The sequence below is a fragment of the Myotis yumanensis genome, unplaced genomic scaffold (genome assembly GCF_028538775.1).
Source record: "Myotis yumanensis isolate MYYU_CA2020_CCGP unplaced genomic scaffold, mMyoYum1.0.hap1 SCAF_10, whole genome shotgun sequence".
NCBI lineage: Eukaryota > Metazoa > Chordata > Mammalia > Chiroptera > Vespertilionidae > Myotis > Myotis yumanensis.
Genome location: NW_027223761.1, coordinates 82,029,799 through 82,052,555, shown reverse-complemented (window position 1 = coordinate 82,052,555; position 22,757 = coordinate 82,029,799). Strand labels below are relative to the sequence as shown.

General features: G+C 58.8%; 1 protein-coding gene and 1 long non-coding RNA gene across 5 annotated transcripts in view; one reads left to right on the top strand and one right to left on the bottom strand.

Annotated features, from left to right (window-relative positions):
- Positions 1–1,479: 1,479 nt before the first annotated feature.
- On the bottom strand, positions 1,480–9,690 carry LOC139017548 (uncharacterized). 4 transcript variants are annotated; one of them, XR_011472875.1, is made up of 5 exons: positions 9,615–9,690; positions 8,411–8,448; positions 8,208–8,319; positions 5,655–7,485; positions 1,480–3,492 (listed from the first exon to the last, which is right to left on the bottom strand). It is a non-coding gene; the product is annotated as an uncharacterized lncRNA (long non-coding RNA). The 4 variants fall into 4 exon arrangements; XR_011472874.1 differs by having other exon boundaries at positions 8,208–8,448; XR_011472873.1 differs by lacking the exon at positions 9,615–9,690 and adding an exon at positions 5,475–5,558 and having other exon boundaries at positions 8,208–8,616.
- The window catches only part of DSCAML1 (DS cell adhesion molecule like 1), a 328,142-nt gene continuing 314,184 nt past the window's right edge, over positions 8,800–22,757 (top strand). Inside the window, exon 1 of the mRNA XM_070426135.1 lies at positions 8,800–8,924. Coding sequence (XP_070282236.1) covers positions 8,879–8,924 — 46 coding nt within the window. The 5' untranslated portion in view covers positions 8,800–8,878. The remainder of the gene's footprint in view (positions 8,925–22,757) is intronic.

Sequence of the window (22,757 nt, the reverse complement as noted above, 5' to 3'; positions counted from 1 at the left end):
CAGAGGCTTCCGCTGCAGCGAGACCCACTGAGGAGGCCCAGGGGGCGCTGTGCCCAGCTGTGAGGGGAGCACGTGGGAAAGGGAGGCGCCTGCCTCTCTGCCCGAGGCCGTGGTCCAGCTGCCCAGGCGGCGCTCGCCTGAAGTCCAGGTGCACAGCGGGCGTGTCTGCCTGAGCAGCACCTGGTCAGGTGGCACAGAGCGTAGCGACGGAGAATGAGGTGTCGTCCTTAGCTTGCACTAACTATCGATGAAACTATATCACGTGTGAGATTTGCTCCAAAAACCCCTGGTGCGGGAAGTGGGGGAGTATGGGGATAGGGATGAGCACGCCGGCCGTGCGTCAGCAGCTGTCACAGCCTGGGGGGGGGGGGGGGGGTGCATGGCAGGCCTCACACTGTCCCCTGCTTTGGGTCTGTATGAGGCTTCCCACATTGAAACTCCCAGAAGGCAACAGCAGGAACACTGCCACCACCGAGGACAATGAACAGGACGACACCCTGCAGCCGGCTGTTCCGCTCGGGCCGCGCCCCAGGCTCGCGGGCCGTGAGGGCTGGACAAGCATCTAACTCCCAGGGTCTCTGTCCGCGGCTGGGAAGGTGTGCTGACCGCACTGGTCTTACAGCTGGTTCCGGGAACAGAGGCCTGCGCCCGAGGCCCTGAATGTAGTTCGGCCCACAGCCTCCGTTCAGCCACCACAGCTATTCGTAGGAGCTCATGGCTCCCTTAGGATTTGCCAAAAAAAAGGGGGAAAAGCTACTTCGGCTGATTCAGGTGAACATGGGGAACTCGGTTGAGTGCAGGGTTAGCTGCCAGAGTCTTGGAGGCACCGAGCAGCCTCTGGCCAGCGAGTGGATGTCCTGGGTGGGCGGCCGCACACCACAGGGCCGCACGGCCCCTTCTCCCGAGGCTGGTCCCTCCTCTTCCCTCTGCTCTGCGGGCTCCACAGCCCACGCCCGCCTGCCCGGCTTCTCTCTGTCCCCACCCTTCTCCGCGCAGCTCTCTTCACAGCTCGAGGAACCGCAGCCACAGGTGAGGTCTTGAAAGTCACCCCCTCCCCCACCATTGTAGCTTCATTCAGTGCCCACTCACGGAGGGCCTGCCACGGCCTGCACCCGGCCCCCAGGGACAGAGTGGTGAGCAGGGCACACCCGGCCGGTGGGCGGGAGGGAGGACACCCCTGGGCCATGAATGCCACCTCGATGAAGTGCAGGCCTGGGGGTCAGGAGCCCGGGACCTAAGCCCGGGCTGACCCTCAGGCCTGTGGCAGGGGTGTCCTCTGCTGGCCCGTGTCCTCCTCTGGGGCACAGGGTGCGCGTGGGAGACCCTCACTCCCTTCCCGCTCTGACCCCTTGGCTCCTTGTCTGAGAGGTTCCTTTCCCAGCAGGGACCCCGGGGGAGTTTCCGGAAAAGCAGCTGCTCCTTGCACAGGAGCTGGGCGCAGACTTGCTGAAGGAATGAAACAACTGATAGCCTGTGGTCTCTCCGAGCCGAGTGTGGGCAGGGGCCAGCGAAAGGGCAGGCTTTAGACCAGGAAAAGCAGGACCGGATCCCCAAGCCTTCCACTGTGCCTGCACTTGCAGGGTGAGATGCCGTCAGCATGTGAGGCTCTGATGAGTCCTCAGGGGAAGACACCCATTCACCCAGTGTTCTCATGCCTGTGTGACCGTGAGGTTGCTTTTGCCTGTCACCTCTTTCCTTCCCATGAAACTCCCAGGAAACACAGTACTCGATCTTCTTGCATTTTCAGGTGAGTTTGTTTAAAACGAAGTCAGTTTGAAGATACTAAGCCTTCCGTGCAATTGTGGCCTGAAACGAGGACCTCACGCTCCTCAGACTGTTCTCAGCTGAGTCTGTCCCCTCCTCTGGGCCGAGCCAGGACCTCGGGCCGGGCAGGGCTCCTCAGGGAGTGGTAATGGTGCCCCCTGACCCAGCAGTCACCTCCGGCAGACCCACCATGCTGCATTCCATCATGCCCTCTCGCCCAGCGGCCCTCAGGTGCAGGGCTGAGGCCCGCCCAGTGGCCGGTCATGGGAAAGAGGCCCCCCAAAGTCACAGCGCCTTGGGCAGGGGTAGGGGCCAGAGGGGGGCGTTCCTGTCTTTGGGCTCCAGCCCTGGCCTGGGGCCACCCTGTCTCCAGGAGCTGCTGCTGGAGTGGGGTGTGTGCACAGCGAGGGGAAGGGCTGGACACCACACCAGAAAGGTGCTGACAGGCGAGGAAGGATCGGCCGAGGTGGCTGCTCTCAAATATTGGAAAAGCCGGCATCTGGCAGAGGTTGGGCCCACCTCTGAGGGCCACAGGGCCGGGCAGGGGGTTCAGTGAAGAGAAGAGCGTGTGCCTCATCACAGACAGTGCAGCCAGCGCGGACTCCTGAGTGGGCGGAGCCCCTGGTCTCTGGAAGCATTTAACCAGCGTTAAATGTGTTAGCGCACCATCAGGCCGTGGTCATATGGCGACACAGCCTGGCCCTGTAGTGTGTGGGCGGAGCCGAGTGAGCTGCCCAGGAGGTGGCAGTTGCACACAGCCACTCCCGGGCCCTGTCACCGATCCCAGGGCCACTCACTCGCTCCAGGGGGGCCCCCAGTCACCCCCAAATGCAACCAGACCCACAAGTGGAGAAGAGGGGCATCAGGATGGATGGCAGGTCGGCAGCAGCATCGGCCCAGTTTTCTGTAACACCTGAGCGTGCGGGTGCCTGCCCCCCGGCTCCTGGAGCCGACGCTCTGGGCACATCGCAAACCTCTTTGAGCTGCAGTTTCTTCATCTGTGTAACAAGCAAAGCAGACTCTGGCCCAAACTGACTATTTCGAGTGAGGGTCAGAAATGGAAGAAAACATGAACCCTTCGGGTCCCGGCAGCAGTGACGATGACAACGATGAAGGCGAGGGCGGTGCCGGCTGAGGCTCTGGTTCTGTTAAAGGACCTCCCTCTGGAAGGTGTGGCCTATGACATCGGCCTCAGGTCTTTGCAACCCTGGCCGGTGAGCTCGCCCATCGTTCAGTCATGTGCTGAGTGGCCTTGTGCCGCGACCACCCAGCCAGGCTCTGCAGGGACAGGATGAAAGGGCTCCGAGTTGAATGAGACGTGCGGGGAACAACCACATGCAGGACCAGGCGTGAGCCACGGCCACGCTGGTGTCGGGCAGGCAGGGCGCAGGGAGGGCGGCAGGGCTGGCGGACTGGCAGGAGCTGTGGCCGCCGCGGGAAGGCTCGCACAGGTGGAGAAAAAAGAGAAACACTGCGGGCAGCTCTCCAGACGGAAGTTCCTTCACCGCAATCTGACAAACACGTTTGTGAGTGTGTGGTCAGAGGCGCTGCAGGAGCACCTGGGAGGCAGCGAGTTAGCTCCCGCTCAGGGGGTTCCGTTTCTCTCTCTCAGTTCAGGTCCCCCAGCCCCTGCCCTCCAGAGCACGGCGACTTCGAGCATCGCCTCCAGGATCAGGACTTCATGGAGCCTCTCAGGGCCGGCTTCACGGCCTGCGTCAGAGCTGAGAGCTAGGAGAGGACAGACAGGGGAGAGAGGCCACTGTGACTGAGGGAACCCAGCCTCCCTGGCTAACCCTCCCGACCGTGGCCTGAACAAGGGCCCTAGAGACCCCATCTGTGCAGGAGGAGCCGCAGGGCTTTGAACTCAGTGAGCTTAGAACCAGGACGCTCCCATCCAAACCGCTGAGGGGAGACACAGCCAAAGGTGCCTAGACGTCCGCCAACCTGGGCATCTAGGGTTTGGGTAAGGAGCGCTTAGGGAATTTAATGACACCTATGCCTTTTTAATATACATTTTTAAAATTGATTTCAGAGAGGAAGGGGAGAGGGAGAGAGAGATAGAAGCATCAATGATGAGAGAGAATCATGATCGGCTGCCTCCTGCACGCCCCACACTGGGGATCAAGCCCGAAACCCGGGCATGTGCCCTGACCAGAATCCAACCCAGGACCCTTCAGTCCACAGGCCGACACTCTATCCACTGAGCCAAACTAGGGCCCTTATAAAATTTTTAAAATTGATTTTAGAGAAAGAGAGGAAGAGGGGGGAGAGATGGATTTGTTGTTCCACTTATTTATGCATTCATTGGTTGATTCCTACATGTGCCCTGACCAGGGATGGAGCCCGCAACCCTGACGTAAGGAGACGATGTTGCAACTAGTTGAGCACTGGCCAGGGCACGCACACCTTTTTAGATGGAATCAGTCTAGGAATGCAAAGACTCATCCTGTCTCTAGAACAACGGTTCTCAACCTGTGGGTCGTGACCCCTTTGGGGGTCGAACGACCCTTTCACAGGGGTCGCCTAAGACCATCGAAAACACATATATAATTACATATTGTTTTGTGATTAATCACTATGCTTTAATTATGTTCAATTTGTAACAATGAAATTGGGGGTCACCACAACATGAGGAACTGGATTAAAGGGTCGCGGCATTAGGAAGGTTGAGAACCACTGCTCTAGAAGAACGAAGGATTTCAGGTACGTGTGCATGCATTTGAAGCAGAAGCTGCTTATTTCTGTGTTTTGTGTGTGTCTGTTTGCTTCTAGGGATCTGTGCATGAACATTTGTATTTCTGTTTCTTTGCCTGCATTAGAAAACATGCCTAGGTCTGTGGGGACACACACACACCGTACACGGGTGCACATGTGTGTGTTTGTCGGTGCTCACCCTATTTCCAGTTCAGGAGAGGACCTTGCTCATCCTCTAGCTCAAATCTCTCGGGTTACTCGCGAGGACACTGAGGCCCAGAAAAGGAAAGTGACTCATCCAGGGTCACCAGTGGGCTAAGGTGGCAAAGGTGAGACTAGAACCCAGAATTTCTGATTTGTAGGCCAGGACTCCTTCTATAACATTAAAATAAATTACAGATTGAAAAAAAAAAAACAAGCAGGGAAATTCTTAATTGTTTTTTCCTCCTCAATCAATGAATAAGTATAAGAAGGTCAACTCTGATTAGCTACATGACCCCAAATGTTAAGTTTTTAACATTGACCTGGTCCGTATTGACTTCTTTTATGAAAAGCATATATATATATGTGAATTTCAGAACACGTATGAAGGCTTTGTTTTTGACGAGAAATATCCAAAATATATAAGCTGTTGTATGAGTTAAACAGTAAAAGTAGCTGTTGTTTCTCATGATGACTCTAGACCTAATATAACATGACAAAATAATACCCCAATATCCATGATTAACCTGAATTGGAGAGGGGTCACCTCCCAGGCCTTCATGTTGCTGCTTCAGCTGCATTGGTAACACACACACACACACACACACACACACACCAACCACATCATCAGCCAACATTCTATTCTGGTGCAACAAAATAGTGAAAGTGATCACTGTGGATTTTGTTGTTTTGTATGTGTGTGTTTTGTAAATTTTTTTAAAATATGTTTTTATTGATTTTTTTGTTTTGAGAGAAAGGAAGGAGAGAGAGAGAGAGAGAGAGAGAGAGAGAGACATCGGAATCAAACCATCAACCTTTTGGTGCACGGGACGATGCTCAGCCACTGAGCCACACCGGGCAGGGCTGACCACTGTTTTCTAACAGCTGGTCCGTCCATCCTAGAAAGGAACCCGCAGATCTGAGGCTTTGCGAACACAACGCCAGGACATGCGCGTAGGTGGCAGTGCGGGATGTCTGGGTTGAGTGGAACTCACGTGCGAGCAGGTGTGCTGGCCTTGCGTGTTTACGTTCACATTGTCCGCTGGCGACGGTGTTTGCTCTCGCCGCGGTGTGCGTGGGTGGGTGTGAGGGCTTCCATCCAGTGTGAGACTGTGCAGGAACTGTCCCTTCTATCAAAATAAAAAGCCTCCCAAATGTGAGCTGTGGGAGTGCACCGGGCTCAGGGCGGGGTGGGTGGAGCACCCACTCTCCCACCAGCTCCCTTTCCCTTGGGTCCCCTGCGGATTCTCCTGACGGTGCCCCGCTAGCTCTCTCGGTAAATTCCAGTTAAGAGGGGACTTCCGAACACAATAAACCAGACTGTCACTTTCAAAGATATGTTCCTTAAAGATATGTTTCTTAAACATAAGGGCTGCCTGTTTTGGGTCCTCCCTGCTGGCCATCTTCCCCTGCAGCCTCAAGTGCGCCTCCTCCTGGTCTCTGCAGCTTCTTGCCTTGGCTCTGGCCTTGTCACAGCAGGAGTGTAGTAGGTCATCCTGGCCTCCTCCTCTCCCCATGCCCCCACACCCCAGGCCAGGTCCCCAGAGCAAAGCCAGGACCTGTAGTGAGTATTCAGCTGTGCTTACAATGGGCTGGCCCTGGGCTTGAAGTATTGAATCCTCACAGCAGTCCCCAGTTCACAGGTGAGGGAACGGGCTTGGTCCCCATGACTTCCCCAAGGGCACGCAGAGCCAGACTTGGCTGAGATCTCAGCTCTGTCTGACCCCAAAGCCGCACCCTTCACCGTGACAGCATAAAGGCTCCCCGTTCCCACATACAAGCCTCCTCTTCAGAGACAGCCAGACTGTGGTCCCGGACACGGTGAGTGAGCCCGCCCTCAGGGAACGCGTGGCCCTTTGCACAGTGCAGTGGTCCCTTAAAGGCCCAGGTGTAAGCAGCATGGCAGGAACAGGTTGGAGGATGCACTTCAGGTGGTGGAGGCAGGAGGGCCTCCACTCTCCCTCCAGCACGTGGGGCAGGAGCAGCTGGGCGGGCACGCGCAGGCTCACTCAGCGCCACCTGCCCCAGCAGACAGCAGCCCTTGCACCTTCCGTGTATTTTAGGCTCGGCCTGACCAGGTGCTCTGGGTCAACAGGCTTAACTGGATTCTTTTCAGCAACCTTCCCTTTAGAGGGGAAGGGACAGGAGGGGAGGATGGGCCGTCGCTTCCTCCCTCTTGCTCCTTCGGGCCTGTTTCTCTATATGTAAAGAGAGGCTTCGCTGGTCATCCCAGACACCGTCTGCCTGGGTTTGTTCGCTCCCCGTGCACAGAGTACAAAGCGCTAGGGACAAAGCCTCCACTCTAGGGTGGTGACAGCATCCTACAGCAGGGGCGGCACAGTGGAGAGCAAGCAGCTCTGCCCCGGAGCCGGGAGACCTGGGTTCTAGTCTTGCTTGCGATACAAACGGAAGTGACCTTGAACAAGCGAAGCCTCGATGTGCTTACCTGTTTTAAAAGGGGGTGACAAAGCTTCAACCGATATTGTGAGGGTCACAGGGAGCAGCTGTAGTGGGAGCCCTTGAGATGTTCTCTTAAAATGTTATACAAAAAGAGCAAATGCGCCTGGCAGTTCCTCAGAAAGTTAAAACTAGGATTACCATAGGATCCAGCAATTTCACCTCCAGGTACCGGAAGCAGGATTCAAAGGAAGAGATACTCACGGTCAGAGCCGCATCATTCACAACAACCCAAAAGGGGAGTGTCCATTCACAAATGGACAGATCAACAAAATGTGGTCTCTGCACACGGTGGAATAGTACTCAGCCATGAAGAGGAGTGCGATTCTGCTCCGTGCTGGAACGTGGGTGGCCCGTGAAGACAGTATGCTAAGTGGAATAAGACAGGACAATATGATTCCACTGAGATTACGAGCTACCTAGAATAGCCAAAGTCATAGACATCAAAGCAGATGAGAGGTTATGGGGTGGGAGGAGGGGAGGATGTTGAACGACTAGTTTCTGCTGATGAAAACGTTTCGGAAATGAGTAGTGATGATGGTGGCACAACAATGCAGATGCACTAAATGCCACTTGAGAACAGTTGAAATGTGGGTTTTACGTTCTGTATATTTTAACACATCTTAAAAGTAAACGCACTTTAAAATTTCAGTTAAAATCTCTAGGTTATCTTGGCAAAACCTGGGGATGCGGAGTCCTAGTTCCCTTCTCTGATCTTGGGCAAGACATTTTGGGGAGGTAAATTGTCTTCCTCTGTCCGATGGAGCTAAACAGCACCCTCTCTCCCCTCCGCCCTTCACACCCCCTCCCCGCACACCTCAGAGAGCTGGGTCAGAAGCACGCCAGGAAGCGGCGGGCGCATCCAGGTGGCCTCCGTTACCCTCAAGGAGGGGAGGCCCAGGCCCAGGCCCGGCTTATCCGTTCTCAGAGCCGCTGGGATCGCTTTTCTGGACCCTGCCCGGGGCCAGGAGGGCTTCTCACCCTTGCCAGCTCCCACCACTGACGTGGCTCAGCCAGCTTTGGGCCCCTCGCCAGCCCAGTGTCCGGCACTCAGCAGGCGCTCAACATTTACTTCGTACTTTCGAGGATACCTGTTCCATCCTGCGCCAGCTTCATGCAGGTTGGTCTAAGGGAGAAGCCCGTTTTTGTTTGGTGAGAAAGCTGGGGGTGGTAGGTCTTGAAGATGCAGGAGATGAGCAGACACTGAAGGACGCAGATACTGTCTAAACAAGCCCATGTGCAGTGCCCAGAGAATCCCAGCGGGTCCGGAGGGGCGGCCGGCCCCTAGGCTGACCTGCAGAGGTGACAGGGCTGGAAGGCAGCAGCTTTGAGCTGTGGGATGGAGAGAGGTGTCGGCAGGGAGATCCGGGCATCTTGGCAGGAGCACGGTGGGCTCTTGGCACTCCTATGACACACTCCTGTGTGCGCCCGCAGCTCTGAGCCCGCGGGTGGCAGGGACCCCTTGCCTCCCAGACGGCGAACCCCGGGCAGGGTCCTATGTCCGGGTCCTCGACCCTGTGCGTGCGGGTCTGGGGGCCGACTTGGGCGGCGCTACCCCCGGGGTGCCGCGGGGGGGCGGGGAGAGCGGCGCCTGGCCCAGCCCCGCGGATGACAGGAGCGGGGAGCCGGGAGGGAGGAGTCGCCGAGCGCTCGGCGAGGAGCAGAGAGCGGCGCGGAGTCGGGCGGCTGCGAGCGCGGAGCGGGGAGAGGCGCTGCCGCACGCGGCCAAGGACCATCCCCGGGGAACCGGCCTCTGTATGGCATGTGGCTGGTAACTTTCCTCCTGCTCCTGGACTCTTGGCACAAAGGTGAGCCCGCGCGAGCCGCCGGCGGCGGGGGCAGCGCCGGGAGCGCGCGCGCTGACGGCCAGGCGGGGTGCCGGGTGGGGTGCCAAGCGGGGTGCCGGGCGGGCTCCAGATGTCCGGGGACCGACCCGCTGCCCGGCCCTGGGTGGGTGGCAGCGGGGACAGGGCGAGCACCCGGAGAGGGGCCGGGTGAGAGTCCGCCCCGGGCCGCTCCGCTGGCCACCGCTCCTGCCGTTTTGGTGTCGAGGTGAGAGTGGGGGGGTGCCCGAGCCCCTCCCCTCCCCCCGCTCCTCGCCAGGCGCAGTTCTGCGCCGACCCCTCCCCAGCTCCCGGGCCGCTTCCTGCGGCTTGGGGGCGCTGGGACCCCGGGGTGCCCTCTGAGTTGCCCTCCGAGTGGCGGGGTCCTCGGGCGGGGGTGGCCAAGGGAGCCCTCGCTTCCTCCGGCCTCGGACCCGGTGGCTACTCCACCTTCGCCCCCCCCCCCCCCCCCCCCGCGCCTCCGCCGCCGGACCCCTGCGCCGCCCGAAAGGCGCCCAGTGGAGCTGGCTGGATGCTCAGCGGAAGAGCTGGGGTCCCCAGGGGAGCAAGTTGTTCTCCAAACCCAGAGGCCGCCCTCCCAGCTCCCCTCCCCCTCCCCCTCCCCCCCCTCCCCCCTCCCCGCGCACCCGGGCTCCGCGGCTCCGCCTTAGCTACCGAGCAGCGCGCTCCAAGGCGCCAGATTCTCCGATGCGTGCCCGTCAGCCGGTCAGCCGGACACGGGCCAGTCTTCCGTCCGGAGCGGGGATGGGGCCGGAGGGGTGGGGCGTGTCGCTGTCCGGCAGAGGAAGCGTTGCTAGGGCGGGTCCAGGTGTCCGGCGTGCCCAGACCTGCTGGCGCTGCGCACCTGACCCTCCAAGTGGCCGGGACCGGCAGTTGGAAGGGGGCAGACGTCTCCGACCAGAGCGCCTGGGCACCGAGTCGGGGCCAGGCCGTTGGCGGCCGGGCTGCCAGGCTTTGGTAGAGGACGTGCCCGGGGCGCGCAGATGGCGGGAGACCAGCGGCCGAACTCCACGCCCTTGTGCGGGAAGCACACACGCTGTGCGCTCTGCTTCTCGGGTTCAGCCCTCCAACTTTTCTCCTTTGCGCCTGGGGGCGGTTTCTCCCCGCCCTCCTTTGCCCAGGTGGTGACCCGGGAGGAGCCACCACTCTTGACCCCTGGGCGATGGGGGAAGGGCAGTCCAGCCAATGGCGGGCGCTCCAGGGGGTCCAGTCCTCGGTGCAGAGGCCCCAGGGGTGCGGCGTCCCCAACCTTCTGTAGCTGGTTGCTGCGGCTCCTGGCTTTGGGCGGGGAGGGGGGGGGGACGGGGACACGTAACCCCTATTCCATTTGTCAATACTCCTGGTCAAAGCCAGACTGAAGGCCAAGGCACCGCTGGGGTTTGCCTGGAGGCCTGGTGAGGGGCAGGTGAGGGGGAGGGGGGGCGATGGCCTCCCAGTGGCGGACAAGGTGAGTTTCTCAGAGCAGTGGGGCCGCTGGGGGCCACACGAGCCTGGGCCAGGTTGGCTAGCACCTTGTCCCCTGCACAGCACCCTCCCGTCCCACTTTCGGGAGCGAGAAGGCCTTCTAGCGTTCAAGTTCCCCCCACACCCCGCTACACACACCAGCCAGCCTCCCTCTCCCAGGCTCTTCCTGCCTCCCCCGCCCCCGCAGGCTGGCTCGGCTTGCAGTTTTAATTACATTAATATTAAAAATACATAAGGTGAGGAGCGGCAGCTTCTCTCTCGGGTTCCCTCTCGCCCCCACCCCTTTTCCATTTTGTCTGGTGAGAAAGCGGGGCCTGAGCCCTGCACACCGGGCCCAGCTTTGTCCTCAACCTACCCACCCCCTTTCTGGGGACCTCCTCCCGAGCAGCCCATTCCCAGGAGCGGAGGCCCCTGAGCAGAACCCCGATGCCCCTCCCCCTCCCCCTCCCAGAAGCGGGGCATTAATAAATGAAGCTCCGCTACTCGCTACCCGATAGGAGGCAGCAGATGGAGGTGGGGGCGGAGAAGGCCCAGAGGACAGCAGGATGCCCAGGGGCAGCATCCTTTCCAACTCGAGAAGGAAGTTGCCCCTGTCCTAGGTCGGCCTGGGAGGTTGGAGGTGCCGGTGAGGCAGCACCTGAGTGGCTCTTTGGCCGGCAGAGCCCTGGCGCGCCTGCCATGCAGCTGCTCCAGCCTCTGCGCTGGGCCGGGCGCCTCGCCAGGCAGGCCTTTCATTTGCTTTGAGCCTTGATTGGGTCTTAGGTGCCAGGTTGGTCCCCGGGGCCTGTTCGCTTGGGGTGACGTGGGAGGGAGCGGGGCAGAAGCGGCTGGGGGAGATGGGATGCAGTGAGAGCAGGGGAGATAGGGTTTGGAGTATTTTTCTCTCCCGTTGCCAGCCACCCCCGCGGCACCAAAGAAAATGTAAATGTGATGTTCAAGCCTGTTTCAGAAAACAATACCCTCCTGCAATAATTTGTACGTCCATCTGTGAGGAGCGGGAGGAGGCAGAGCCAGAGGAGAGGGAACGAGGAGATGGCTCATCCTCTGGACGGAATTAAGCGGTGATTGAATGTGTTTTAAGCTTCTGTTATTTCCATTCCTCTCGAAACCTTTTTTTTTTTTTTTTTTTGGATAAAGACTGAGCTCAGACCGACTCCCCAGAACTAAACTGGGAAGATATTTTAATAATCGGTTATGGAGTCTTCAATAACGGTCTTATTATCGCCAAAACAAACCCCGGCTTGGGCAGCCAGATGAACCCCGGCGCGGCTCTCTCCGCTTCCATCCCGTGTGCCAGCATCTGTGTCGCCGGCATTTGCATTTTTACTGTGTAAAAGACCAGCTTCCCGGCAGTAAAATTCCTGTTTTCTAAAAGCCAAAGTAATGGGTTGCATTGATTTTTTTCATTTCCCACCCCAACCTCTCCAATGGGGACTCGTGGTTCTTCTCTCTTGAGAATACCAAATTAAAAGCCTTCGTCGAACCATTAAGCAAATCTCTAACACTCTGTTCAGTGTCTAATTAAAAGAGGGGGAGTGTGGGGGGGTGTGTTTCAAAATCTTGAAATGGCAAATGCAACTCAGGGGAAGCAGGTGAAGGCCCAGTAAGCACTGGGGTGGGGCGGTGGGCAGCGGCTCTGGCGCTAGAATTACACGGGCGAGAAGGAACGGCCATGGTGCCCACAAACCTCTCCGATGCGGCATGCTTCTGGGCATCAGGCAGCTGCCTTGCCTATATTTCCGCAGCAGAATGGGGAGCTCAGCTAGAAACAAACAAGTGAGCAGTTGACCCGAAGGCGGCACTAGGTTAGCAGATCCCAGGAGGGGAGAGGCTTATGTTTCCTAAATTGGCGGGTGGGGAGGAAGGCGGTGGGCATGCAAGCTCCGGTTTGGCCTAGAGATGTTTTGCTAAAGAAGCAAGCCCCCAAACAGAGAGGCTGGGAGCCCCCGGACACAGGGTAGGGGTCTGCCCCAGCATCTGGTGGGCTCTTGGCCTTTGACAAAGGGGTGCGGACCTCAAGCCCCCTTACCTTCTCCACGGCTTCAGGAAACCCATGCTTGGTACCCACGGTTCCACTGGGCACCCCCGGGCTTGGTGGAGGATGATTTTATTTGTGGATGAGTTGAAGGGAGGGTGGGTACTCAGAGAACGTTTTGTTTTTCGGGGTATAGCTCCAGGCTGGGAGATTCTTCCCTCCATCAGGATCTCGTTTGGGGGGACATTTGAAGCAGCTGAGAGGAGAGCCCCCACCCCCGAGGGCTTTCTCAGCCCGGAGCACCGTGTATTCCCGAGGGCACCAGGCCTGAGTGGGGTGAGCCACAGGCAGCAGAGATGCAGGGTGGGGGGGTGCCCGGAATTCAAGGGCAGGCCCTGGATTTGCATATAATTTACATTCAGATTTGCATGCTCACCTGCCCAGGCCAAGGGCCTCCCCCAGGAGCAGCCAGGCAGTGGCCTTGTCCTGGTAAGGGGTGGGGGGGGGGGGGGGTGAGGCAGGAGCGAGGCCTGGGATTTGGGGTGTGTGTCTCTCTCTCCTGGCTCTGCTGCTGGTGAGGCGGCCCTGGAGCTGCTGTTGGGGAGGATGGGCGGTATGGCCGACCAAGCTTGGGGCGTGGGCTGTAGGAAGAGGAGGGTGAAGAGAGGGACTTGCTGGCAGTGGGAACAGAGCCAACAGGAGCCTCCGGTGAGCGCCCCGACACCCGAGGCCCAGTGCTCGGGGCTGTGGCTCAGGAGAAGCAGCCCCTGATGGGAAGGGGTGTGAAGTGCGGCGAACTGTTCTTTTCCCTCCTGGTCTGTGAACCTCCGGCTTGGAGAAGGCCGTGGCCTCTGTGGGGTTAGGGGAAGAGCGGGCCCTCGTGTTCCAGCGCGTGGAGGCCATGGTCCTGCGCAGCGCCGGGCAGGGCGGCGGGATGGCAGGCGCTGCGGTCACAGAGGGAGGGGTGAAGAGCTGGGATCCTGCTCCAGGAGCAAACGCGGGAGGGCGGCTGAGGGCTCCTCTGGGGAGGGGAGCCGGCTGGGAGCCTGCCTGGGGCTGGGGCTGCGGCCTCTGGAATGGGTTTGTCTGCATTTCCAGGGCCCTGAGCAAAGCCCACAGGGCAGGGGTGGCTCCAAGGCCTCCCAGCGAGGTTCTGGCTCTGCTAAAGGCCAGGGTGCCACAGAGGTTTCCGAAGGTGCGGGGAGCAGGTGGGGGGGCGGGGGCGAGGGGGCGTGGGGGAGCCTTAGGGAGTGGCTGGAGGTTGTGAGAGGGAGGGCCAGCGGGTGGAGCTCAGGCTCCCTCTCTCCGAGTCCTCCAACCAGAGTGTTTTAAGGTTGGAGTGTGAAGAGAGAACTTAAAGCTTGTGCCTCTCGGGTGGGGTGGGAACTGAGTCAGGCCCACCTTCCTTCACAGCCTGGCTCTGCACTTCCTGACGCTTGAAATGGGGTTAAAGGAGACAATGCCTATGAAGCAGCAGAGCAGAGTTGGTGCTCAGTACACATAGGACCTCTGCTTTTGCTCAGCACTGCTCCCCGCTTCTCCCCTCCCCTCCCCCAGCCCCAGCAGATCGTCAAGTCCTGCCTCGAGCCGCTGTACTGGCCAAGCTAACTGGCTTAGATGTAGAATAAGAAAGACTGAGAGGGGACCAGGGCGGGGGACCCCTCCCCCGTCCTACCACCAGCTGGGTAGCCTGTAGCCTCATCCTCAGTGAGAGAGCCGAGCCCTGCGGCATGGGTGTCCCTGGGACCCAGCACTCCCTTCCTGGCCATGGCTGACGGTAATAGCAGTAAAGGTGAGGGCATAGGTTGGTTCCAGACATGGCTATGGGGTGAGTCAAAGGCCAGCCTACTACCTGCCGAAGGAAAGCTGGATCGGTTGCTAAATCTGTACCAGGACTGGTCAGAGTAAGAACTGTCTGGATCTGATGCCATAAAGCGATGTAAATGGGCCACGCAGGGTGAGCCCTACCTTGTGGCTTTCTCTGTCTCTCCTGCTGGGAGGAGTCTCGCTGGGTCTAGGTAGTTTGTGTATAGAGAACACCCTTGACAGCCCATGACCTTGGGTGTCCCTGGAGGACCCTCCACCCTCCATGACCCAGTCAGCTTCGGAGACACAGCTCCTGACCTGGAGCCAAGTGTTGCCCATGGCAGCTTGTGGCCTGTGGGCTCTGAGTGTGGGGGCGGCTGTGGGCACAGCGGCCATGTGCCCTGTTGAACAGATGTTTGCCCAGGGCTGGGTGAGCATGAACAGTGTTAGCCTTGAGTGCCTCCTCTGCCACCAGCTGCTATCCCCTCGTCCGTTCAGCCACCTGCCCCACCTCCCCGGGCTCTTGCTCTGCATGACACGTGCACTGACCGGTTCCAAGATCACCATCTTCATGAAGAACAGTCATTCAATGCGAGCTGCCTGCCCATTGAACTGTGTGTGAGTATGTGAGTGTGTGTGTGTGTGTATGAGTGTGTGCGTGTGAATGAGAAAAAGCATTGTCCATGGGCCTGGAGAATAAAGCGTGGCCTAAGTCAGGCGGGTTGCCTAAGAGTCCACGTGCCTCTATTTCCTAATCCGTAAAATGGGCACATCACCCCTGCCCGACTGTCCCACAGAGCGCTTGTTACTGCATGTGTGGGAAAAGGATGAGGGGCATCCCTGGTACATCATGTGACAACACTTTGTAAACCGAACAGGGTAACATATAAACACACACATGTAAAAACACATAAAAATCGGTTTCAGCCTTGTGAATGCTCTGCTGAAAGAGGAGGTATAATTACTGTCATTTCCTCACAGGGAAACGAAGGTCTCGCAGCTGCGTGGGGCGGTCTCCCCTTCTGGGGCCCCCACGTCTAGAGAATGCTCTCAGCCTTCGCTTTCATCCACATGGGAACAGCTGAGGAAGCGCGTCCAGGCCGGCAGCAGCTTTTGGAGGAGACGCGGCAGATTCCCCGCCGCCCAGCGCCCAGGGGGGTGGCAGTCCCTGCCTGGTCCCTCCCAGGCCCTCGGAGGCAGGCTCCCGAAGAGCCTCCGGAACCTTCCCAGAGGGCGAGGCTCCCTCCCAGCACCCAGTCTGTTGGGGAGATCCGTGAGCTCTGGGTCCTACCTTGTGTGACCTCATTTGAATGAGAGCAACGACTGGAACCAGGTCCTGAGAGCGCTGCTGAGCCAGGGTCCTGGGCACACGGCTGCTGGGGGGTGAGAGGCAGGGGCCCTGCCTCGGGGCGACTGCTTGGGCAAAAGTCTCCCAGGTGGAAGGCGTCCCCCAGTCAGATGCCCGCTGCCTGGGCAGCTTCCCACCAGCAGTGGGTCTCCCTCTGCCCCAGCCCCTCCGGCCCCAGGAGACGCCTTCCCTCCCAGGCGCTCGCCTGGTCATACGGCTAGACTATGACAGTCACCCCTGGAATCGGCCACCTGGTCCAGGCCCGGTCCCTCTGCTCCCTGGTCCTCCACCCTTCAGACCACGTGGCTCTAGGACAGTGATGGCGAACCTATGACACTCATTTTTCTGGGTGATTTTTCTTTGTTAAATGGCATTTAAATATATAAAATAAATATCAAAAATATATGTCTTTGTTTTACTATGGTTGCAAATATCAAAAAATTTCTATATGTGACACGGCACCAGAGTTACGTTAGGGTTTTTCAAAATGCTGACACGCCGAGCTCAAAAGGTTCGCCATCACTGCTCTAGGGGAAGCCTCTGCCCTGTGCTAACCGTGAATGGCTCATAGGCAAATGTGCTCTCCTCCAGGCACCCGGCGTCCCTCTCCCTCTCATGCTCCCTCAGATGGCATTTCATCTCCCCATGCTGCGTCTCCAATCCTGAGGTGCTGCTTTGGCAAGTGGGGGGCCCCAAATGGGAAGCGGTGGAGACGGGTCTATCCCAGCCGGGACACAAAGGCAGGACAGGCTCTTTCTCATTCACACACACACACACACCTGCCGAAGGAAAGCTGGGATCGGTTGCTAAATCTCTACCAGGATTGGACAGAGTAAGAACTGTCTGGATCTGATGCCATAAAGCGATGTCAATGGGCCGCACAGGGTGAGCCCTACCTTGTAGCGGGGTGGCTTTCTCTGTCTCTCCTGCTGGGAGGAGTCTCGCTGGGTTTTAGGTAGTTTGTGTATAGAGAACACCCTTGACAGCCCTTGACCTTGGGTGTCCCTGGACGACTCCACCCTCCATGACCCAGATGCCGGCTTCTCCACAGGCCCCCGGAGCCCTTCCCTGAGGCGATGCTCCGCAGAGAGCCCGGCCTGTGGGGGGACCAGCGAGCTCTGGGTGCACAGGTCCACCGCTCTAGGCCTCACTCTCTCCACCAGGAGACGGAGGGGACTGGACAGAATAATCTTTTAAGTCCCTCAAGCATTAGCGGTCTAAATCGAGGGTCTCTGGGACAACTGTGCCATCTGGGCCAGCTCCCTGGGAGACCCTCGGGCCACGAGGCCCGGGACAGGCCTGGCGGGAAGGGGCTGGAGGTTGGAGTCTGTTCACTGTCAGCTGTTGGCTCATAATTTCTCCTGGAGCCAGTGGAGCAGGGCCTTTAGGTTGAAGGATGGTTGATCTTCACCGTGTCCTGTAGGTCCCTGGTTGCTGGTTACAGGAAGTGTTTGTGCTGAGAATCTTTAAAAAAATGGAGAAAAGAGCCCTGGCCAGTTTGGCTCAGTGGATAGAGTATCAGCCTACAGACCAAAGGGTCCTGGGTTCGATTCCGGTCAAGGGCACGTACCGTGGTTGCAGGGTCCTCCCCGGCCTGGGCCCTGGTCAGGGCATGTGCAGGGGGCAACCAATCGATGTGTTTCTCTCACATCGATATTTCTCTCTGTCTTTCCCTCTCTTCCACTCTCTCTAAAATGGGGAAAATATCCTTGGGTGGGGATTAACAGAAAAAGGAGAAGAAAGAACAATCATGTTTCTGATGGACAGAGGTGGAGTACTTGGACCCTGGCCAGGCTTCTAGATCGGGTAGGATGGCCTCCCCAGGTCGTTTGGAAATGAGGGTGGGTGGTATTTTGGCATCTCGGTGCCTAGAGTAAGGAGCTGCCAGCATTTCCTTGTGGAGAGGACATACTGGGGATAAAGTGATTGATGTCTGGGACAGTCCCAAATAAATCAGAACTCTTCTACCCAAGTTGCTGTCCTGCGTCAGAGACCCCCTGTGGTATGTTCACCGCCCGGAGACAGGACGCACCTGGGATGCCGGGCCATTGAGAGGCGCAGCTATAGAAAGGGACCCGGGGGCCTCGGTTCTGCTCTCTCACTGTCACGTGTGGCCTCGTGTGGCAGCCACATTCCGGGGGCTGGTGTCAGGCCAAAGGCACTGTAATGCAAGTAAAGGGTCTGCATGGTGCCTGGCAAAAGCCAAGTGCTGCAAAGACAGTGGGCACGGCCTGGTGAGGATGGTGAAGCAGGGGCGCCCGGTGTGGGGAGCCGTGGACTGAAGGCACCGGATTCCATCCCCGCTGCTCCATCTCGTCCCAGGGGAAGGACCAGCTCTGGCCGAGGGCCTAGACTCCGTCTGTCTTCAAGACGCACAGACAGAAGGGCTTCCTGATGCTGCCTCCGGACCCGCTCGCTGGGCTGGGTTTGGATGGACGCTGGGGTTGAGCTGGGCCCGGGCACCGCTGGCCGGTCCTCTCTGGGCCTAGTTTTCCCAGCTGTGGGATGAGGACAATCAGAGTGAAGACAAACAATATACCGGAGGTAGTTTCCAGTTGTTCGTATGGAGAACAATACAATAATTAACGAATCAGATGAGAGCAAACTGGTCTGTGGGCTCACACTGTAAACCTAGTTTTGCCCGCCTGCATGGGAGCGGAAGCCTTTGTGTGGAGATTAGCCTCGCAATGAACCGGGAGCCTCACAGGCCCGCGCGGCTGTCGAGCCGCATGGGCTAGTGCAGCGCTTGGTCACGCTTTGTCGTTGCATGACCTCGATCAGCAGGTCCAGCCACCGCGGTGCGAAGGTCCTCAGGCCGACCAGGAGATTGCCCACTGCTGGGGAAGGTGACCTTGGAGCCCAGATGGCAGGTCCATCTTTTCCCAGAGGAGGGCGGCCAGCCTGGAGACCGGGCCACCTGAACCGAAAGAGCTTCCTGCCGGGGCAGACGGCCCTCCCACTGTCTGGTGGGCCCACATGTTACATAAGCGCTCCAGCGACTCTTATGCGGGGTAACGTTGAGAGCTTCAGTCTTTCCTTGTGTCGTTGTTATTAGTGTCATTGTAGGTGAGAGGTAAGTGCTTGTTGTGGGGTATTTATTTCACAAATAATGCTTGTGCTCTAATAACAATGGTCACAGCAAAAGATACTGAGGTGAGGCCGGCCTTTCTCACTAGGAACCATCACCCCTGAACTCACCTACCTGCGAGCCCTCTGCACAGGATCAGCGCGGGTCCAGGTCGCACTTGACACAGAGGTCAGTGCTGGCCCAGGTCACACTTTACACAGGGGTCAGCATTGGCCCAGGTCACACTTGACACAGGGGTCAGCATTGGCCCAGGTCACACTTTACACAGGGGTCAGCATTGGCCAAGGTCACACTTTACACAGGGGTCAGCATTGGCCCAGGTCACACTTGACACAGAGGTCAGCATTGGCCCAGGTCACACTTTACACAGTGGTCAGCATTGGCCCAGGTCACACTTGACACAGAGGTCAGCATTGGCCCAGGTCACACTTGACACAGAGGTCAGCATTGGCCCAGGTCACACTTGACACAGAGGTCAGTGCTGGCCCAGGTCACACTTGACACAGGGGTCAGCATTGGCCCAGGTCACACTTGACACAGGGGTCAGCATTGGCCCAGGTCACACTTGACACAGAGGTCAGCATTGGCCCAGGTCACACTTGACACAGAGGTCAGTGCTGGCCCAGGTCACACTTTACACAGGGGTCAGCATTGGCCCAGGTCACACTTGACACAGGGGTCAACATTGGCCCAGGTCACACTTGACACAGGGGTCATGCTCTGGCCCAGGTCACACTTGACACAGGGGTCATGCTCTGGCCCAGGTCACACTTGACATAGAGGTCAGTGCTGGCCAGGTCACACTTGACACAGGGGTCATGCTCTGGCCCAGCTCGCACTTGACACAGTGGTCAACATTGGCCCAGGTCGCACTTGACACAGGGGTCAACATTGGCAGAGGTCACACTTGACACAGAGGTCATGCTCTGGCCCAGGTTGCACTTGACACAGGGGTCAACATTGGCCCAGCTCGCACTTGACACAGAGGTCATGCTCTGGCCCAGGTCACACTTGACACAGGGGTCATGCTCTGGCCCAGGTCGCACTTGACACAGAGGTCATGCTCTGGCCCAGGTCACACTTGACACAGAGCTCATGCTCTGGCCCAGGTCACACTTGACACAGAGCTCATGCTCTGGCCCAGGTCACTCTGCTCGTAAGCGGCAGAGCAGGGACTCACCAGTGGGTGCCTGGCTGTGGGGTCTGAGTGGGTAGCCATTGTGCTGAGTGCCCAGTCCTGTGCTAGGCCCCGGGATGGAGTGGTGAGCGGGAGGGGAGCTCACAGCCTGCAGGGAGCCTCTCCCACTTCCCCTGCCTCCCGCTCCCCTGAGGACCCGCTGTGCCCTCCCTCCCGCATGACTGTGCCCAGGCGGACTCCTCGCTCAGGCCCCTGCCTATCTGGGGTGGGGGCGTGATGGGGCCCAGTGCTGGCTCAGCTCCCTGGGAGGAGCCCCAAGAGTGAGACCAGTCAGTGTCCTGAGGGGGAGAGCACAGTGCCTCCCTCCTCCCCGTGGGGGAGGCCACGTGTGGTGTCAGTCCCCTGGTGGTCATTTCCGATGATCAGGGATAATTCAGGGTGCACCTGGGAGGAAGCCTCGGTTGGCTAGACACCCCCCTTCCAACCCAGGGGGCCCATGGGTGACGAATACCTGGTGTCCCCTTTCTTTCCACAAACTAATCCCCCTGGCCAGACGCAGGGCAGAGCGAGGGAGTTGATGCAACGAATATTTAGGTTTCGGGGGTGACCCTGGGGCAGCCAAATGCCCGGGGCGATTTCCGGTTTAAAAATATCGCTGTGCTATTTCCACTCAGCTGATCTCGTGGGGGTGTGGAGCCTGTTCTGTGGGGCGGCATCGGATGCTCAGTGTTACCGCGAGGAGATTAACTGGGCTTAAGGCTGGGCGTCTGTCACATCACAACGAAACCCACAACTTCCATTTTCTATTAAAAACCCACTTTCCCCTCCGACCAGAGAAGCGCTGCTGTTGATGTGAATGTCTCCTCACATGTGAAGTCCTGCCCCCTGTCGTTCTCTCTGTGAATATCCGCACTCGGCCTACAAGGGAAGCAGAAGCAGCGGCTGGGCTGGGGAGTGAGGGAAAGGAGGTGTTTCCTGTCCAGGGATTTGTTTTCCAAATTAGGATTGGCCTCAGAGAGTGAAGGAGAAACCTCATCAGGCCCCAAACTTGTGGCAGAAAACGCCCGGGCTTGGGGGCCAGGCCGGCCTTGCTGGGGGCTGGCTCTGTCTCCGTCTCGCTGTGTGATTTGGGAAATTTCTCCCCATGAGCCTCTTCTCCTCCCCTGTGCATGCAGCTCCTTTGTGTGAGGATTACATGAGAAGCCCGGTGCATGCACACAGTAGGTGCTCAATTAATGTTAGTCTCCTCTCTTTGGAGAGCTTTGCGCCATTGGCCAGGCCAGTAAGCCGTCAGGGAAATGGTGTGGCCAGAAGGAAGTTGGGCACAGGCTCCAAGAACTCGACTGACCTCAGTCACCTGTCCTGAGCGATCACGCAATGCGCACCAGGAGGAGCCCGCAAACCACCCCCGCCCACCACCGAGGGCCCAGCCCGCTGATTCCGTCTCCTCTCCCCAGTCCCACCCAGTGCCCTGCCTGGAAGGTTTCTGTTGTGTCCCCACACATGCCAGACCCACACATGTCACCGAGCCACTGTGCCGGCCATCCCTTCCCAGGAGGGCCTCATTCCGACCCTCCACCCAGGCTAGGCTCGAGCCCTGTTCCCAGAGCCTCCTCGTTCCCAGAGCTTCCTCTCAGATGCTGAGTAATGGACCTCCCTCCCGGGGCTCATGGGGAATCAGTGCTCAGCCCTCTGCTCACTGCCCTGGCGCTGGGGGACCCTTCTGGCCACTCCCCTCCTGGTGCTTCCCCACACCCGGGCCTGCTGACCATGGCTGCTCCTGATCCCCTGAGAACCAAGTCTTTCCTGGTCGCTGGTCAGCAAGGACTGGGAAGGAGAGCCCTGTTTTCGGGGGAGGAGGAGGTGAAGGGGGTGGGAAAGGGCTGGAGTCCCACAGGTGTAGAGGGGCACTGGCCCCGGCATCCTTTGCCCTCACCTTAGGCCCTCTGGCCCCTGGGGTGGGGGTTGCTGGGACCAGAACAGCAAGCCCATCCCTCAGACTCACACCTCGTCAGGTGGCACCAAGCACAGTCACATTCCATGCTGCCATTGGGCGGTCCTGGGGTCGGGGTGGAGGTGGGGTGGAGGGCAGGTAGATGATGCAATCCTGCAGTCCTCCCTCTTTTGACACCAGGGCTCAGAGCGGCTAGTGGGCTGCCTGAGGCCACACAGCTGGTCAGGGAGCAGGAGGGAAGTAGATCTGTCAGACCCTCCGGCTCCGGCTCCGGCTCCGGCTCCGGCTCCGGCTCCACACACACTCCTGGCTCTTCTCTGAGCTGAGGCTCAGAAGACTCCACCAGGAGACTGAGAAGGAGGGAAAGCCCCGAGTGAAGGCCACGCCAGCCTCAGGGAGGCCCTCGGGCCCGGCCACTCCCCTGTCGTGGCGAGGGGACTGCGCGCACCCACTGCCGCTGCAGCCACTCACTGTGCCCTGGGCCAGCCTTCACCTGGGCATGTGGCAGAGATTTGAGGTGGTCAGTGCCTCAGTTTCCTCTTTGTGCATCTGCTCACTTCTTTCTCTGAGCAGGTGGAGGAGACTAAAGTCATGTTTGTGGAAGGGCTTCTGCGTCTGGGGCTGACAGGTGCCTGTGATGGTAAAATATGAGGCCGATGTAGGTGCAAAACGCTCTTGTTTTACGCCCGAGGTGATGTTTCCTGACGGCCACGCACTGTCAGCTGCAAGCAGCAATGAATGGTTGGCCTGACCCTCCCCGGTCCAGGCTCGGAAGACAGCAGCTCACACCCGGGCGGGAGAACCAGGAGGCCGCTCTCCTTTGCTGTAAATCTGTCTTTCATCCGCCCGACAGGTGGCTGGACAGTCCCGGTCAATCCATCAAGTAGATCTTCTCTTGTGGCTGCTGAGACCCTGTCCCTGGCTCTGGCAGGCCCCGGGCCCGCGTGCGGGCAGGGGCGGGCGTTGTGGCTGGCGCTCCTGCGGGAGGGTGGGGAGCCTGGGAAGGGGCTGCCTCACAGGCAGG